Below are 15,318 nucleotides of genomic sequence, written 5' to 3' on the forward strand. Positions count from 1 at the left end.
CTCTGCTCCGGCCCTGCCGAGAGGCTGGCTGTCACCGCCGTGCCCTGTCCTCCTGCCCAGCCATGCCAGGGTTGTGCAACCAGCCATGTGTCCCAGCTTCGCCCTTCTCCCCCGGAAACGTGCCGTGGGCACCTCCCCAGGGCTGCGGCCGCGGTGGACCGCGGGGTACCACCACCCACCCACCCCTTCCCCTTCCTCCTGCAAAGGGAGCCGGGTCGGGGGGAGTGAGCAAATGCTCGCCTGCCCGCACAGCCCTGCGAAAAAACCATGCCCTTGTGCCAATGGGGGCAGAGATTTGGGCCATGGGCTTTCCTGGGGCACTCGGGCTACTCTCAGCATCAGCACTGCCATGCTTTGCTCCGGCAAAGCTCCAAAGCATGAGAGGCAGGAGCAGGGCACCCCAAAACGGGTCAGGCTGGGAGGCAGAGGCAGGTCGGTCCCCCCCGGCCCCCCTTGCACCGAGGAATATTTATTTATACCAAGTGGAGCAGCTCCATCAGGAGAAGCACCAGCTCAGCCCCAGCCGGGGGCATTTTTGGCTAGATAGGGCCTGCGGGGAGGAGGGGCTCAGACACTTGGGGGGGGCCCTGCCACCCCATGGGACGCCTGGCACGTGTCCCTGCTCTACATTACATGGAGGGGGGTGACTGTCTTTTGGGCAAACCAGGCCAGAGCTGTCCCCACGGGGACACGATGGAGCATGATGCACCCTCCAGCATGTCCACGCTCTCCTCTCCTGCTGCCAGCACCTCTGGGTGCTAAAAGCCGTAGAAAGGCACCTAAATCCCCCCAGGGATGGGCTCTCTGGGGGGGCTGTGGTGCAGGACCAGCCCCGTGGGCGATGCAGAGCCCAGCGGTGCCACCCACGGTGTCCTGGCACATGGGCAGGGCTGGCCCACGGGAGCCTGGCTGCAATGTCCGCTCACAAGGACTCGGTTATATTTAGCGCGCCGAGACAGCGGCGAGCGGCACGGCGGGTGCGCCGCAGCACAGTGAGCCGGGGCCGGAGGTGGCGTGCTGAGAGCCACGGGAAGCTGCGGCAGGGCTCCGGCTGCAGGGCACCATCCCCCAGCACAGCCCCTCCAGAGCCCCACACATGCACCCCGATCCCTTTGCACCCCAATCCCTTTGCACCCCCAGTACGCACCACAGCCCCGCCCCCCAGCACCCAGATGCACCTGTCTCCCCATGCATACCCCATTGCAGCCCCCCAGCACCCTCCTACAGCCCCCACAACCCCTCTGTGCACCCCAGTCTCACCATGCACACCCCCATACAGCCCTCCCCCACCTTCTCACCTGCCCCCAGCTCTCCTTTGCTGCCCCCCCCTTGCTCCACTGTGGCCCCCCAACATCTCTTTCTCCCCCACCATAGACTCCAGCACAGCTCCCCAAAGCCACCCCATCTCCCCCCACCCCGTCCCCCTCACAGCCCTCCCTGTCCCCTCCCACAAGCCCCTGACACCCCATTGCACCTCAAATGCTTCATTGCATTGCCCAGCTGGTGGCACTGGGAGGGTGACGTGGTGTCCCCAGGCCGGTGACGTGGCTGTCCCCATCCCCATGGGGACCTGCCCACTTGCGGCTCTGTGGGACTGTATCTCTCTCCTGGCATCTCCTGCATGTTCCCCCTCCCAGGTCTCCGGCCATGCCCAGGTGGCAGCGAGGACATCAGCAGCACAGCCAGCCTCAGGCATGTACCGAGTGCGCCTGGTATCACCCATCCAGGCAGGCAGGGGTTGGGGTGTCAGGGGTTCAGGGGATCAGGGTGTCAGGGGCCCCATCCAGCTCCAGTCAGAGGCATACCCCTGCTTTTGCACCACAACCAGCAGCAGCATCTCCCCTTCCCCGCTCAGCCCCCATGCTGGGGACATGCCAGCACTGTCCCCATCCTGCACCCGTGAGAGCGAGGACGGAGGGACAGCGGCCAGGGGGATGGCACGAAAGTGGTGAGGCACCGGCAGCAACTCCCACGCCAGAATCCAGCCTTGAACATGGAGCCGGGGAGCAAGCAGGAGTGGGTGCCCATGTCTGCGGGCAGCCCTCGTCTGGGTTTAACCCCAAGAAAGCTCCCGAGCGCAGCAGTCCCTCCCCGTCCATGGGGCCAGCGCTGCCCTGGGGACCTATCACGGCCTCTTGGGCTCCGTGCCACAACCCGTTATCTTCTCATTGCGGGGTTGCACCTCGTTGTGAAAGCTGGGCGCTGGCAGAAGCCACTGCAAGCAGCTTCCTCTCCGCTGAAACGGCCGTTTCGGGTGCGTAACTGCCCCGGGTCGAGGTTTCGAGGCTGCGTGTCCCTGGGGAGGGCACAGCCCTGATGCTCGGCCACCTCCTTCCCAGCCTGGCATGGTGCTACCACATAGCTCAGCACAGCCTTTGGCCCCTGCATTGAGGCCTGATCCTCCCCCCTCTCTGCGCCAACGGGGAACTGGTCCTGTTGTGCAACGTCCTGGCAGGGTGACAGGGCAGGATGGGGACTGGTGAGACCACACGCATGGGGACTGGCCTCGGGGCTGCCTGGGGCTGCCCACCCATCACCAGCAGGAGCACAGAGCTGCCCCCGGCCCAGCGTGACCCCTGGCACTGACTGGCCAGGCTGTGGGAGCTGGTTTTGGGGAGAATGGCTGGGAACCATCATCCCCTGAGCCCATGCCAAAGGCTGACCCCAAACCAGCAGAGAGCTGCCCGTTCCTGGCCCTTCCCACATCTAAAACAAGGGCGTTTGGGGAAGGGTCATCCCCAGGAGCCACTGAACACCCCCAAGTCCCCTCTCCCATGCCAACCTGGACACCGGGAGAGCACAGAGCTTCATCCCAGCCTGGGGCAGACATTACCGCAACAAGGAGATTTAACAACCAGCTCATCTGGGAACATCTGGGAACATCTTTGCTCACACATGGCCAAACCTGCTCCCATGGCAACGTCCTGGCCATGTTTAAGCAGCCGGTGGGACTTGGAGCACTTTGAAAACCCAGCTTGGAGGCATGAAGCTCAGCATGGCCACAGCGGCCATGGGAGCATTTCAGGGCTTGGGATGCCGGAGTGACTTTGAAAGACTTTTAATTCACCTGCAGCTGCGACGCTGGCACCACCCTGCTGTCCCTGAACCCCCGCAGCACACCCGGGTCCCTCTTCCAGCGAGCACTAGTTCAAGGTTAATAGGGCTGGAGAAATGGGCTGTCACCCAGCACTTACTCCTGAAAGGCCCCATTTCTTCCTTAATTGCAACTCAAAATCAAATTAGCGGTTTTAAATTTACTCTGTGCCCAAGAGGTACCACGGGGCGGGGGAGGACACACTGTACCCTTCATCCTTATGTAATAAAAAGGGCCAATTCCTGCTTTGAGGGCAAAATTGCTGCCACCTCTGCCCTGGCTGGCCCATTGCTTCGGTGTCTTTGGGGTCCCGCAGATGGAGATGCTCATCCTGGATTCAGGATGAGCCTTTGGGGTGATGGAGATGCTCATCCTGGATTTGGGGCTGCCCCAGCTTCCCCAAGCAGCCACATCATTGGGCTCACTGGGGTGATGCCACGATGGCCGAGAGCCCCCAGCACTGCTGCCAGGGCTGTGTGTGCCCCCCACACCCATGAAGGATGGTGGGGATGTGGGTGCAGGCCTGGGGAGCCAGGTCATGGCTGTGGCACGCTCAGGGCCGGGGATGGCACCGGCTGCATTATTGATGCTGTAATTCAGCACCCATGGACTGTGGTCCACATGGGATGTGGTTTCATTTCCCGGGCATAGAAATCCCCCCGAGGGTGGGGGCTGCCCCCAGGGCTCAGCCGTGAGCCAGGGATGTGCCGGTACTTTGGAAGCAGCTGCTCCACAGTGGCCCATAGCAGAGGGCAGAGACAGCCGCCGCTCCCAGAGAAAGGAAATTCGGGGGCCAGCACTGCGCCAGTGGGGCTGTGCGTGCACAGAAAGCCTCAGTGTGCGCGCACACACACGCACCCTCCACTGTGCACATGCGTGTGCACCCGCCAGCCTGTGTGCACAGCTCATGCCCCCGGAGAACTGTGCTGCCCCGGGAGCATCCTCCCAGCTGCTTCTGCTGCAAATTTCTGCCTCTCCCAGCTGGAGAGTTGCCATCACGGTGACCCTGGGGTCCATTCAGCGCAGGCAGTGGGTGCTCCCCACCGACGTCGTTTGCCGGTGCTGCCGGGTGCACACTGGGCCCCGGGGCAGGCGCTGCGTGCAGCTGGGGATGGTGCAGAGGGGCCGTGAACGTGGCAGGGCCCGTGGGTGCGTCTGCCTCACCGGAGAGGGGTGGGGGGAGCCCAGCGCTGCCTGTGTCCCTGCCCGGCTCCCTTCGCCAGCAGGTGCCACCTGGGCCAGGCTGGCAAATCCTCCCGCCAGTATACCACGTCACTCGGGGAGGAACGGAACATCCAACGGGTATTTAAGAGCCTTTGGTGTGGCTGGGGACTGCTTGCCAAGGTGGGCAAGGGTACCCCATGGTGCCCAGCCGTGTGCGGTGGGACCAGGGACTGGGCAGGGAGGGGACACAACCACATCAGAGCTGAGAGCCAGGTCGGAGGAGGAGGTGTCAGTCCAGGGGAAAGCCCTTCCTCTGGGTATCTCCTCCCCAACTTGCCCCATGGACGGAGCGGGGCCAGGGCGCAGCATTCCGGCTGGTGTGCAGCCCCACTCCTGCCCGCAGCGACGCCCCCCTCCCCCCCTCCCCGAGACGCTGGCTCGCCGTTCGTTCCAATATAGTCTTTATTGGGGAGACTGATGGGGGTTAGAACAAGGCCGGGTATAAAACATGATCATCGTCACAACCAGCAGCGGGAGGCATTGGCAGAGCAACACAGAAACGGTATCGGCCCCCGTTCTCCGCCGGCAGTGGGGTGGTATCTGGGGCTGTGCCAGCGGAATCGCCTGCTCCCTCGGGGCGGGCAGGGGGGGACGGTTCGGCCCCTCTCCCTGGATGGATGCTGGGCTTCAGCCAGTGCCGGGGGCTGCTCTTTCCTCCAGGGTGCGGGGCTCTGTGGGGCCCCTCTGGCTCGCCCAGCCCCGGTGCCCTGGGACCGGGCGGTGTGTGCCCCTGGTGCTGTGGCCGTGCCGGGTTGTGGTGCTCAGCCCCACAGGAGCACCCACAAATTATGGCTTTTTCTTTATTTTTTTAGGTTTATTTTTTTGCTTTTTTGGCAGCAAACTTACCCCTCCAGGTGCCCTGGAGAAAGCAAGACTGTGCACAGGGGGCTGCTGCCCTGCCAGCCCCTCCACACAGGGGTCAGAGCAGAGGTGCTGCTCCAGGGAAGGGAGCGAGGGCAGGAGCCAGACCTCTGCCCCCCTGCCCAGTCAAATCCCCTCGCTGGAGCTGGCAATTTGCGGTACTGGACCCCGCGCCGCCCCCGCTAGCCATCCCACAGGGCATCGGTGCGGGGCCTCGGGTGGAGTGGCAGAGAACGGGCACAGCTCAATGCCTTTGTGAACATGTAGCGGCCTGGGACGGGGCGGCCAGGGATGGATGGGGAGAAAACAAGAATCCTCCAAAACGAGGATAAAGTGGAGCTTTCCTCAAGGGCCTGTGGAGGAAATGGGCCGCATGTATGCTCGCAACCGAGGGGCCAGTGCAGCGGCTTGGCGTGGCTACAACGACTCGGGCGCATGGCGGCTTGGCCGCTGAGATGAAAGCTTTGGCAAATAACTTACAGAGAAGGAGGGTGGGGGGCAGCCGGGGACCTGTCCTCACCTTCCGTGCCGGGCAGGCGACCCAGTGCGGCACCAGGCACCTCCAGGGCTCCTCATGCTGCCGCCGGCAGCCGCGGGGCAATGGGGAGGGTGTCGCTCCGGCCGGGACCCAGCGTCCACTCTCAGGAGCCAGAGGGAGAGAAGAGGAAGAAGGCGCCCAGGGAAGGAGTGTGGCGGGATGCTCAATGCACAGCGGGGGCACCCGCCACAGGATGGGGGGAGCCGGAGCCCTTGGATGCGCTGGTGGACATGCTCCCCATCCCAGCGTCCCTCTCCCTGGGCACCACCGGGGCGTAGGGGTCTGCCGCCAGGTCCCAGCATCCCCATTGCTCCCCGCCAGCGAGGACACCAGTCCCATGTCCTTGGCCGCGGCGAGGATCGGAGCGTCCCCGGGCTGTGCCACGGGCAAAGAAGGGACCGGGGACCGGCCGCAGCACAGCGCCATTCTCTCCCACCCGCCGGCCGCCCCGCTGCCGGGAGGTGTGGGCAGGGGCGCGGGGCTCACATGATGGTGCAGGAAGACAGCGGGTTTCGGATGTGGCAGGTGCAGGCAGCCCCGCAGTACTGGCGAAAGGTCTGGTAGCAGCTGCGGTCGGTGTCGCTGCTCCACTGGACGGGGTTGGCGGCCAGAGCCTCGGCCGGCAGTCTGTTGAGGATACTGGTGTTGACGGCCAGCGCCGCCAGCCCGTAGTCGGTGAAGAGGACGGTCTCCCGCTTGCAGGTGGGGCAGGAGATGAACTTGTACTTGGGGCAGGACTCGTAGAGGATCTGCAGGCACTCCTCGCACACTGAGTGCAGGCAGGAGAGGATGCGGGGCCGCTTGTTGGTGAAGTTGTACATGTGGCCGCAGGTGGGGCACTCGAGGGGCTCGCAGGGGGTCGAAGGGTGCAGCACGTACTGGTTGACGATCACCTCATCCGACGGCGGCTGCCGGTGGTAGCAGACCTCCGAGCTGCCCTTCCGCTGGCTCTGGTACCCGCGCTCTCGCCGCGGCAGGGGGGGAGTCCGGGGCAGCGGCAGGGGGCCGGGGGTGGCATCCAAGGCAGGGATGTCCCCACATGCCTGGTTGACGATGATCTCGGACTCGGAGGGCCACGCACGCTTGGCCACGAGGGGTGGCTCACGGCGCGGGGCTGGCGCATAGCGCGGCTGTGAGGCCTGCAGCTCCGAAAACTTCTCCGGGTGGATGATTTTCATCGCCTCCATTTTAATGATGACCTGTTGCCCTTTCAGACACGACATGAGTATCGTTTTCACATTACTGTCCACTGCTCTGGGGTCTCCGAGGGACGCCTGCATGAGGCTAAAACATGCCGGCAGCCTGCTGAGCTTTCAATCTCGGTCTGGCTGCGGAGCAGGAGCATGGGGAGCAGCCGCTGGTGCAGGAGAGCATCCTGGGGAGATGGGGCAGCACCAGTGGACCCCGCACCCCTCTTCTCCGGCCAGCCCCGAGGGTGCTGGGTGCAAGGTCGGGGCGGGCAGGGGAAGGCAGGGCTCACAACAGCATCCTGCCTGCCTTGGAGGATGCTCTTGGGAGGGCAATCAAAGCATCGGCTCTCCACAGCGCCTTGCTGGGATGTTAACGTGACATTGGCCGTCACTCGGCAGCCCCCCCTTCGCCTTCGCTGGCACTTCCCATGCCAGATCAGCTGCAGTCAGGAACGGTAAACTGGGGACCGTGGTGCTGGGCACTGCCCGGGGCAGGTGAGTCCGGGGGGGGGGGTCTTGCAGGAAGCAGGAGCAGCCCCGCCTCGCCCTGGCCCCCACCTCCGCCCGGCCTTTATTCCTGTTTACGTGCCGCACCGTGGGATCCTCGTGGCGCTGAAGAATGTGTTTGCAAATTCCTTTGCTCTGACTTCCCGGCTCTCCCACTTGCCGTCACCGGCAGCTCCCGTGGGGCAGGGGCTCAGGGAGCATCCTGCGCTGGAGGGCAGCTCACCTTGGCTGGTGCTGGGGCTGCCACGCGCCTTGTCCCCTCCGTTCCCAGCACCTCTGTCCCCAGCTCAGCTTCGTGCTTGCTGGAAATGAAAAACGAGAGGAGGTTGGATCCAAGGCTCTTCAGGGATCTACCGGCTGCCAGCACTCCCTCGGGATGCATGCCCGCCTGCATCCCGGCAATTTGGCAATTGAGCCCTGCAGGTCCTGTTCATCCGCCCGCATGTTTGGGCCGGCGGAAGTGGGAGCAGGCAGATATTTCCCCCCAGGCATCTGCTCGGCGGCCCTGAGCGTGGGGTCCCGGGTCCCCCCTCTGCCCTGGGGGCCGGGAGGGCAGGTCCCCCTGTGCCCTGCTGGGATGCAGGGCCCCTCCTGGGGGGGCTCCCCCACCGACTTGCCTCTGCTCAGGGTTTTCTCTCACGTTTAGCCCCTCCTCTGCTTGGTGGATCTATTTTTACCTCCATCGCTTGCTCCTGATCTGTCCCTGCTATTATCCCTCCCTCCAGCTTCCTCTCCCCCTTCCCAGCTCCCTGCCCTTGTCCCAGGGCTGCTGGAGAGGACAGGCCACGTTTGGGGGCAGGAGATGGGGGGCAGGCAGCCAGCCCGTGGCCATTTTCTCCCTCAGCAGCCCCGGCGACAGCCTGTCTTTCCTCCGAGAAGGGCGAAGGCGCTCTCCTCCATCATGCTGCAAATCCTGTTAGAGGGATGCCTGCTCCTGCGAGCCCTGCCAGGCCTGACAGAGGGGGCCCGAGGGGGCCATCTGGTTGCAGCAGCAGCCCTTGGGAATGGCGAGAGGCTGTGGGGGGTTCAGCCCTGGATGCCTGAGAGCCATGGGGGGCCGGATCCCTGCCCGACCCCAGTGGGGGTGTCCCCGGGGGCCATGCCCTGGTGGCACTGGGGTCCTGCAAGCATCCTGTGATGCCTGCCCTGGGGAGGGAGGCCTCGCGTCCCGCATCCCCCATCATGGGCCCACATCCTGCACCCCACATCCTGCACACCGCACCCCACAAGCAGCGTGTATCCCCCCCCCGCGCACAGCAGCAGTCCCGGGGGCTCTCTGCCCGCAGGTCTCATGCAGACACTCACCCGCAGCGCGCCAACGGGCACGGCGGTCCGTGTGGCCAGGTAGCCGCCGCGCACAGCCACCGCGTTTCCATGCTGACGCCGTCACACCCCTTCATGCACCGCCCTGGCGCAGCACCCCACCGCACCCCGCATCCCCATCACCCCCGGGGCGACACAGCCCTCCCCAGCATCCCCCCCCCACGACACACAGCATCCACCCCCCCGTGTCCTCCCACCGCAATCCCCAGCCCCACGTCGCGCTGGCACGCTCGCAGCCCAGCGGTGCACACACATGTGCACACCCGCGCACACACACACACACACACACACGTCCTCACGCCCGCGCCTGCGCGCCCGCGGGGTGATGCCCCCCGGGCAGCCCGGCCAAAAGGACGGGCTCCGCCACTCGTTACCTGCATTGGCCCGCCGTGCCTCGGACGGGGGGATTCCCGGTGCGGCCGTGTCCCCAGTTTAGCCTCCAGACCCCCGCCCCGTCCCCGGTCGAGGTTCGGAGGCCCGAGCGGCTAAAGGTTATCTGAAAGGCAGAGGGATGCAGGCGCTGCCCGTGCGAAGTGCCGGCTCCCCGAGGATGCTGGCGGCTCTCCACCGCCGCTCCCGGCCGGGCCGTGGCTCCCGACCCGGCTTCCTACGGCCCCGCCGCCGCCTCCAGCAGCTTCCCCGGCGGCGCGGGGAGGGCACCGGGCACAAAGGCAGGGCTGGCGGCGCCGGGCTCCCGCCGGCTCCTCTGGCTCCGGATGCTCCGCGGGGACCAGCTGCCGGGGGGAGGCGGCAGGTAGCGCCGCTGCCGCCGCCGGGGAGGCACCTTCCGCCCGCCCCGCGGCTCCGCTCTCCCTCCCCCGGCTCCTCCGCCGCCTCCTCCGGCCGCGGAGCCCCCGCTCCGCGCGGGGCTGATGCAACACTCCCCGGCCGACAGCGCAGGCTGGCTGCCTGGGGGGGCTGCAGCTTGGGCACCCCCCTTTCCCCCCTCCGGCAGGTGCAGCCGGGCGGGCGGGCAGGCTCCGTCCCCGCTGTCCCGCGGGGGCTCGGCGGGCGCGGGCGCTGCCTGCGCGCTCCCGCTCCGCTGCCGCCCGGCGCCCGCAGTGCCGCCGCAGTGGTGCAGCCGGCTCACATTTCTCTCGCTCAGCAGCGCCGGGGCCCGCCGGCCGCAGCGCCCGACGCCCCGCACACACCCCCCTCCCGCCCCGCACCCCCCACCCCCCGCCCCGCACCCCCCACCCCTCCCACCCCCCCACCTCCGCCGCCCCGCCGGGCCCTGCCCCGCCGCCGCCCCGCTGCGGCTCCGCTCCCTTCCTGCCCCGGCCCGCCGCGGCCCCGCTCCTTCTCCGCCCCCCACCCCCCCTACCCCCGGCCGGGTCCCTCCGAGGTGTTTCGGAGGGGCCTGCAGTGACTCAGCAGCCGCCGCCGCCGCCGCTGGAAATGGCTCCGCGGCGCGGGCTGGGGAGCGGGCGATGCTGCTCTGGGGGCAGCGATGTTGGGGCCAGCACCAGGGAGCGTGTGGCAGCGGGGAGAGGGGCCCCTGCCAGCAGCCCCCACAGCTTTCGGGGCTGGGGAAAGGTCCTAACACCAGGAATACCCCACCACCACCACTTTTTCCCACTGCCGAATCAAAGCCATGCACCCACCATGTCCCAAGGGACCCCTGCCCCACCGCCAGGCCTGACCCCAACCCACAGCCACCCCTGCGGCAGCAGAGCAGAAGGGGTCCCCCACACTGAGGTCAAAACATGACTGAGCATCCCAATCCCTGCTGAGCTGTAGGGAGCGGGGAGCAGGGCACAAGGTCTTGCTGGTCCCTGGGGGATGTGGTGGGCTCAGCATGGTGTGCGGGGGGGTCACACCGCCACTGGGTACCAGCAATGCTGTCAGGTCCCTGGGGAGCACTGGGGAGCATCGTGCATTGCTGGGGTCTTGCTGTTTTGACCCCCTTCACTGGCACAGGCAGACACGAGCCCACAGGCTGGGGACACCCCACATTGTGCCCCGGGAGGACGGCTCCTGGTCTGTACTTCCTGGCTCCTGCCATGCCCTGGCAGATGTTAGAGGCATCCCTCTTCCCCCGCCGTGGGTGCCTCCAGCGTGGGGAGTCCACAGGCAGGCAGCCAAAATGGGCAGCCAGCCCCACGTGGAGCCCCCCAACTCCCCAGCCACGCTCGAACCCAGAGCTCACAGCCAACCCCCCCCCCCCAGCGACGGTGACCCAGGCACGTGCACACCCAAACCCAAAAACACTCCATCCCTCCATCCCACCCTGGCTGGGACAGGGTGCTGGTGGGGGCTCACCGGGCTCCTTCGGGTGCTGCTGGGGTTTCCCTGCTCATGTCACCCGCTGCCACCTTCGAGCTCTTTATACTCCTCAGTTGGCCCCAGGATTTTGCCCGGATTTTGATGCCCTTCCCCCTGAAGGTTACCCTGCCCAGACCCGCTTGCTGGCCTTCCAGCCTTGCTGCAGCAAAGACCCGGCCGCCGCTTGCCCCTGTAGCAAGGGGTCTGTGGAGGCCTGGAGCCGTGCTGTGACCACACAGCCACATCATGCTCATGCCATCGCTGTTCCCTGGCCCCTCCATCAGTGGGATGGACACAGAAGCTGGAGCTCACATATTTCACTGAACAGCTCTGCATTCCCACTGTCAGCCTGGAGGAAAGCTCAGCTCCATCAGGCCTTGTGCATCCTATAGATGATCTGACCATCCACGCTCCGGGCAATGATGCTAAAAATCTCACCCAGATGCCTGGCTTGGAGGAGATGACCATATCTGCCCGGTCCAGAGGGACCCCCTGGCACCCCAAGGGCTCAACCACGCTCCATCCTCGGGCTGGACCCTAGAGTGTGGCCTCCCCCTGGGGACCATGCAGCTTCACCCACCAGCTGCCTCCGCCTGGAAATCCATGCTCCCCTGTTGACAATGTTAGCGGTTGTATTTTTAATCTTCTAGTTTCTCGTTGGATAAGGGATTTTGTAATGACTTTGCCTCTAGTCCCTCTAAGTGTAATTCTTTGACCTGCTCACCTGCCGAAATCAGTGCGAGGCTGCTGCTGTCTGGCACCCTAACAGTGCTAAACAGGGATTCCCCTCATCTTCCCCATCCTCTCTGTGTCAGTTTTTGCTTACTTTCCTGTTAACGCTTCTGGATGCAGATAGCAAGAACCGATATATTATGCTTGAACTCACAGAGCAAAGGAAATTGCAGGAAGTGAGTGAGCACAAGCCATTTTCTGTTATTAATTCATATGGCATCCCCGTGCTGACCCAGCTACATGGTGTTATTATGCTGCTATTCCATGAATTAAGCAACAGCTCTATTTAAAAATAATCATAAATGATATCAGGCATCTTTTCTGCTGAACAAGAGTGTGTTTGTGCCAAGACGCTGGGGATCTTTGTGTTGCCCAATGGCTCTGCTAGTCTCTACTTCATGTGCTCAGTGGACGTGGCACTGGATCCTCCCCATCCCGGCACAGCAGCACTTCTTAGCCTCTCCTCCACCTATTCAGGTACTTGTGAAGCAGTTTGCGGCCTGAGTCAAAGCCTGGCACTTCTTTTTCTCCTAGAGCTTGCGTTAGGCTTGGTGTGCTCCGTGGTGGCAAGTGCCACTGGTTAAGTCTTGTGCAAGAGAGGCTTTGGCCCCAGCGTGTGAGTGCTCGATGAGGCTTGCAAAGCTCTCCCAGGCTTTCTTCTGGAGGTGCAGAGTTTCCCTTTTCTCTGCTGAGTTGGTTCACCAAGATCTCTGCTTTCCACCCCAAACCCCGAATAATCTCATCCTTCAAAGCCCAGACCCTTCATCTTCGGCCGGGCCTGGGTGGCCATGCTCTCGAGTGATGTCCCTACCAAATACCAAATGTGGCCAACTCTAACATTTGCCTTTGGGTCTGGCCATACTCTTATTCCTGGTTTAACACCTAACTTTGTCATATACACATATATACTGCATTATCTTTCACAAAAATCTATTGTATATTGTGTGTTATCATAAATGTACATCTTTATGCTGCATGTAGATATTCTCAGCATGTCTTCTGAGCTGCGGTGATGTGGTATGGCATGCTTTTCTGGGTTTTACAAACAGCACTGATTCATTTTACCGTTTTGTGAGACCTTTCCAGCAGGCCAAGCATGCCCCTGGGTTCGGAGGGAGCTCCTTAGTTGAAGTGTACTCGCCGTTCCCCGTGTCCTGCTTCGAGCTCTACTTGGGCAGAGATGGAGGAGCAGCTTTGCCAGTGGGTTCGCTTCATGCCACCCAGATGAACAAAGTTTTGCTTTTTGTAATCAAGTGGTTACTTGTAATCAAGCTGGTGTTGGTCCTGCTGGGACCGCCCTGCGTGCAACCACAGCTTCTTTCTGCAAAACTCATTACCTTCCAGTGTCACAAACGGATCATTTCTAAACCTTTGCTTTACAGATGCATTGAGAGGTGTAACACCGTTGGCCAGTCTCTGCTGCAGCTCCGCTGAAATGAATGGTGATTAGATAATTTGACCCCAAATTTCTTCCTCATCATCTGCATCAGCCATCATCGGCTCCATCGTCCAGCTGCACGCTCAGGATTTTATTGCCCTTCCGGATTTATAATGCCTGCGGAGAAGGACCCATTCTAACAGGATGGCTCCTTCCTTGCTTGGCACTGACCTGCGCCATGATGACATGCATGTCTTTGCTTTCTACTCAACCTGAGTGAGCCAGCAGCTCCACGTGTGCCAAACCTTCCTGCCCCGCGTCCTGGATCCCATCTACTGGCATTGCACTTTGCTGTCTGTGCTTCTGGCGGCAATACCTGGGGTGCTTTTGCAATGACTCATGCCACTTCTATTTACTTCTTGCTGCTCTCATTACAGGGTTCGTTTGACCGGGTCCTGCACACATCAACAGCTCCTTCCAAAATCCAGCCTGTTTCTTGCCATGATCTTGTTTTGTGCTGGTGAATCACTCATCACACAGATAATTCACCCACAAAAAAATGAGCTCATCTTCAGCTTTCCAGAGAGCAGCTTTATCAGCAGGTTTGTAGCGGGCCAGGCACCAGCGCCAGCACCTGCCCAGCTGCTCTGCGGCGCCGGAGGGACGACCCAGCCCAGCGTGGCTGGGAGAGATGTGGATGCGGTTCCCATGCTCCACATTAAGTCTTTTCATCCTCCATGCTCCATCGTACCATGCTCCTCCCTTCGGGATTGTCTCTGCTTCCTGAGGTTGAGCATCAGGAGAATGGACCCCAAGTGTCATGATTGCCACCCTCCCAGGCTGAGACCCTCCAGGCCTGGCTGAGGCGGCTTCAGCCCCCACAACAGCCCAGCACAGACACCAACAGAAGAGGAAAGCAGGGCAGCTCTCACACTGCGCATCTGCCACGCAGCTCCACCAAAATTATTGCAGGAGCTGTCTGCAGCTCCTGGGATGTGCAGCTTGCCCAGGCAGAGGAAACACCACTCTGAAGGAAGGATGCTATTAAAAAATCTGCCAAGAAACCGGCAGAATTGCTTGTTGCCAGCTGGTTGCCTAAGGATGCAACCAGCTGCTGCAGAGCTGGTTGCTCTGGCTGCTGTTTGAAGCAGCAGAAGTGTGTGGGCTGCTGGTGGTCAGGACCTGACCATTGATGCTCTTGCAGTATAGTCCTAATGCATTGATGGGGGTTTGGATGTGGTCATTTCTAGGCTTGCAGCCCTCTACAGAGACTCCACCATGAGGAAAATGGTGCTCAGAAGATCTGCAAAGTGCTCTAAAGCCCCTGGCTCTTCCACGTGCTACCACACACAAACCTTGAGATTATGGGAATTATAAGCTCTCCACGGCACAACACACCTACACGCATGGTGGTCTGGCCAGCTTCAGGGTTATGGATGTTCCTAAAGCGCCAACAGATCCCAAGGGGTTTTTTACTATTTTTACTATTCATTCAGTTTAGTGATTAAAACTGTGGCCACTTCTGGGAGCCCTTGGTGTGAAGTGGGTGCCCACCTTGCTGGTGCTGCACCGACGGCAGGAGGGCAGGGAGGAGGAGGAAGGATGCACATGGGCTGGGGGGACATCAAGGCAGCAGGGCCAGAGAGACCATCTCCTCTCTCCTTGGATGCAGTGACCTTCGTTCCCCTCCCCACCAGCTCCCTGCCTGCAGACCTGGGGTTGCTCAGCTGCCAGAAAAGAAGACTCATGGAACATTTATTGCTCTCCACAGTTACCTCATGGGAGGAGGGAGAGAGGATGAAGATCACTAGCCACAAGCCAGGATGTGGGATATTCCAGCTGTATTTCCCTATAGCTACGTAGGGAAAAGCTTTTTCAGTTTGAGGGTCAAACACTGGACCGGGGCGCAGAGAGGTGGTGGGATCTCCAGCCTTGGAGATGTTCAAAGCTGCCCTGAACGAGTTCCAGAGCAACACGCTGGCCATGCTTTGAGCAGGGGGTAGGACTCCACTATGGGAGTGGGACCAGCCGCAGCCCCCGTGGGGCAAGTGGGGTCCCCCGCTCCCATTAGAGCCCCCTTCTTCATCTGGGGCTGCATCTCCCCCAGCCCTGTGCATACACAGTCCCATGGACTCTCAAGGCAAGGAGGATTTCACGTCTTGCTGGTGACCCCACAGCACCACAGTCACATCAGAAACTCCCTCCT

General features: G+C 62.4%; 1 protein-coding gene across 2 annotated transcripts; it reads right to left on the reverse strand.

Moving 5' to 3' along the window:
• Positions 1-4,702: 4,702 nt before the first annotated feature.
• Positions 4,703-9,707, reverse strand: RNF208 (ring finger protein 208). Of its 2 annotated transcripts, none has more exons than XM_076355528.1 (2): positions 9,112-9,707; positions 4,703-7,716 (listed from the first exon to the last, which is right to left on the reverse strand). In XM_076355528.1, exon 2 carries the CDS (start codon positions 6,995-6,997, stop codon positions 6,200-6,202), a length of 798 nt encoding a protein of 265 aa, XP_076211643.1. In that variant the 5' UTR covers positions 6,998-7,716; positions 9,112-9,707; the 3' UTR covers positions 4,703-6,199. The 2 variants fall into 2 exon arrangements, with proteins under 2 accessions (XP_076211643.1, XP_076211644.1); XM_076355529.1 differs by lacking the exon at positions 9,112-9,707 and adding an exon at positions 8,720-8,771.
• Positions 9,708-15,318: the final 5,611 nt, after the last annotated feature.

This window comes from Aptenodytes patagonicus, chromosome 18 (assembly GCF_965638725.1).
Source record: "Aptenodytes patagonicus chromosome 18, bAptPat1.pri.cur, whole genome shotgun sequence".
In the NCBI taxonomy this organism is placed as follows: Eukaryota; Metazoa; Chordata; class Aves; order Sphenisciformes; family Spheniscidae; genus Aptenodytes; species Aptenodytes patagonicus.